General features: G+C 69.4%; 2 protein-coding genes across 2 annotated transcripts in view; one reads left to right on the top strand and one right to left on the bottom strand.

Moving 5' to 3' along the window:
* The window catches only part of RTN4RL2 (reticulon 4 receptor-like 2), a gene marked incomplete at its 5' end in the record, with an annotated part of 2,495 nt that extends 1,849 nt beyond the window's left edge, over positions 1–646 (top strand). The window contains one exon of the mRNA XM_010568060.1: positions 528–646. Coding sequence (XP_010566362.1) covers positions 528–646 — 119 coding nt within the window. The remainder of the gene's footprint in view (positions 1–527) is intronic.
* An 874-nt stretch (positions 647–1,520) lies between these two features.
* Positions 1,521–2,204, bottom strand: TIMM10 (translocase of inner mitochondrial membrane 10 homolog (yeast)). Its single transcript, XM_010568032.1, has 2 exons — positions 2,059–2,204; positions 1,521–1,766 (listed from the first exon to the last, which is right to left on the bottom strand). The coding sequence occupies exons 1-2, from the start codon at positions 2,127–2,129 to the stop codon at positions 1,565–1,567; spliced, it is 273 nt and encodes a 90-aa protein (XP_010566334.1). The 5' UTR covers positions 2,130–2,204; the 3' UTR covers positions 1,521–1,564.
* Between the last annotated feature and the right edge of the window lie 241 nt (positions 2,205–2,445).

Below are 2,445 nucleotides of genomic sequence, written 5' to 3'. Positions count from 1 at the left end.
TCCTCCTGCCCCTCCTGGGTCTGCTCCTGCCCCAGCTCTGAGCCCCGCCCCCCCGGTGCCCCAGGGGGGTCCTGGCTCCTCGGGGTGCCTGTGCCCCCCTTCTTCCCAGGGGAGGCCCCTAGAACTGTGAGGGGTGGCCGGGGGAGGGGGCCGCAGGAGTGTCCCCCTGATCCTGAGCGGGAAAAACCCCCAACAGGAACCAAAAGGTGGGAAATTATTTATTAAAAATGGTCTTATTTTGGGAGAGCAGGGCCTGGCTGCTGCGGGGGGTAGGGGCGGGGGGGGCGCTGCTTTTCCAGGTCACCGCCTGCTCCTCTTGAAATATTGATGGCACCGCCACCACTGCGCCCAGGCGGCTGGAGAGCAGTGAGGCGTGCACGGCTTGCTGTGGGGACGGACCGGGAGGGATGGACAGACAACCCCCCCCCGCATTGCCGCACCCTGAGCCGCAGGGTGTGCGCGCACAAGCACCCGCTGCCGTGCACTGCACGCCCCTCGCTGTGCATTGCACACCCGCTGCCATGCAGCACCCGCCACCGCAACGCCCGGCGACATGACTGCCGTCGCCCTGGCTGGCAACACCCGTGCCGCTGGCACCCCGCACCCTTCAGAGGGTGCTGGCAGCGCAGGCGGCCGGCGGGTGTAATGGGAGCCACGGGCCACGGAGCCACCACCCACGCTGTCACCCGCACCCTGCACAGCCTGACCCACTTGCTGGCAGGCACTGATGCGCAGGCAGTGCCACACCGCCGGGCTGCGGACAGGCAGACAGACACGTGGATGCTGCCCAGCCGTGGCCTGGGTCCCTTTGGGTGGGTGTCACCCCAGGGGTGCCCCTCTGCAGGTGTCCTTCACCCAGGGTCAGGGTGTTCCTGCAGGGAACATCTGTAGGAGAGCTGGTGCAGCTCTCTGGGTGTCCCTGTGTGGGTGTCCCTTGTCGTCTCCGACTGTCCCTGTGGGTGCATGGTTATGCCTGTGCATGTCCTGGTTGTCCCTCCCCCAGTGTCTCTGGATGTCCCCGTGTGGTCCTTGTCCAGGCGTGGGTGTCTGGGCTGTCCCTGTGCAGGTGTCCCTGGGGTATCCCTGCATGGTCCCTGTCTGTGTGTCCCTGACCAGGGCTGGGGGGCTCGGGGGTGTCCCTGCACGGGTGTCCCTGTGTGCCTGTCCCTCTCTGGCTGCTCCAGGGCTGTGTGATTCTGGGGGGGGTTCCCCCAGCTGTCCCCCCGGTGTCCCCTGGCCGACAGGCAGACAGGGAGGGGCAGAGCCCTGTCCCCACCCCGCGGGGGATTACAAGGGGCTCAGCCCGGCTCTGCCTAATCCCAGGATTACATGGGCTGGGCCTGGCCAGGAGACCAGGGGGGGCACCCAGGGGTGCCCCCCTCAAGGACATTGCACGTGGCAGCTGGGGACAGCAAGGGGGGGCTCCCCAGCAGCATCCACTGGCAGCACTGGGTTCAACGTGTACCCCCACACATGGCCACGGGGTGGCTTTGGGGGGGGCAAGGGAAGCAAACCAGCTGGCCCAAAGCCTCCAGTTTATTGGGGTGACGGGGAGCGGGGGGGTTCAGGCAGTGCCAGTGCCCTGCTGCACGCGCTTGAGGAGTTCCTCGTCCTGCAGTGACAGCTCCGTCAGCTTCTTGCCCATCCTCTCGTGGACCTCCAGGTACTTGGCCACGCAGCGGTCCAGGCACACACTCTCCCCCTTCGACAGCTCCGCGTCCTTGTAGTGGGGGGGGACGCACTTTCGGTGGCACGCCTGTGTCATCCTGCACGACACCGGCACCGTCAGCCCCTCGCCGGCCCTGCCACGCGCAACCCCGGGCACCCCCGAGCCCCAGCACCCCAACACCTCCTAACCCCCCGGGTCACCGCCGCCCCCAGAAGCCCCCGGTGTCCCCCACCCTCGGGCATCCCCGGCACCACCCCTCACCTCCAGGGTCCCCCAGCGCCTCCGATACGCCCCAGTGCCTCCCCCATCCCCAGGCACTCCCAGCACCCTCAGTGCCCCCCGCCCCGGACCCCCCTCCAGGTGCCGCCGCTCTCCCCGGGCGGCCGCACCGGTTGTACATGTCGGCCATCATGTCAACCTCCAGCTCGGCCGCCAGCTGCTGGGCCCGCAGCGGGTCCATGGCGGCCCGGCCCGGACCCGCTCGGCTCCGCCGGGCTCGGCACGGTCTGGTTCGGTTCGGTTCGGGCCGGGGATCCCGCGGCGACTCCCGGCAGGAACCACGTGGGCGTCCCGCTTCCGCCCAGACGCAGACCCGCCCCGCCCCGCCTCCGGCTTCGGCCAATAGAAGCCAGGAGGGTGGGGGAAGAGGAGGGCGTCCCCAACGCTGATAGGGCGCCGCGGTAGGGGTGGGGGGGGCCAACAGTCAAGGAGAGGAGGGGAGGCGGTGGGAGGGGAAGGCGCGCGCTTTGCCAGCCCTTTGCCCCGCAGGGGGCGGG

This window comes from Haliaeetus leucocephalus, unplaced genomic scaffold, assembly GCF_000737465.1.
Source record: "Haliaeetus leucocephalus isolate CR32 unplaced genomic scaffold, Haliaeetus_leucocephalus-4.0 Scaffold236, whole genome shotgun sequence".
NCBI classification, from domain to species: Eukaryota; Metazoa; Chordata; class Aves; order Accipitriformes; family Accipitridae; genus Haliaeetus; species Haliaeetus leucocephalus.
Note: the sequence above shows the minus strand (reverse complement) of the source record. Positions and strands in the feature narration are given on the sequence as shown.

Excerpts from the sequence above, each read along its gene's own strand:
- TIMM10 (XM_010568032.1), bottom strand. The coding sequence starts at position 2,129 with ATGGACCCGCTGCGGGCCCAGCAGCTGGCGGCCGAGCTGGAGGTTGAC. Across the intron at positions 1,767-2,058 it reads ATGGCCGACATGTACAACCG|GATGACACAGGCGTGCCACC; the intron begins GTGCGGCCGCCC and ends GGTGTCGTGCAG.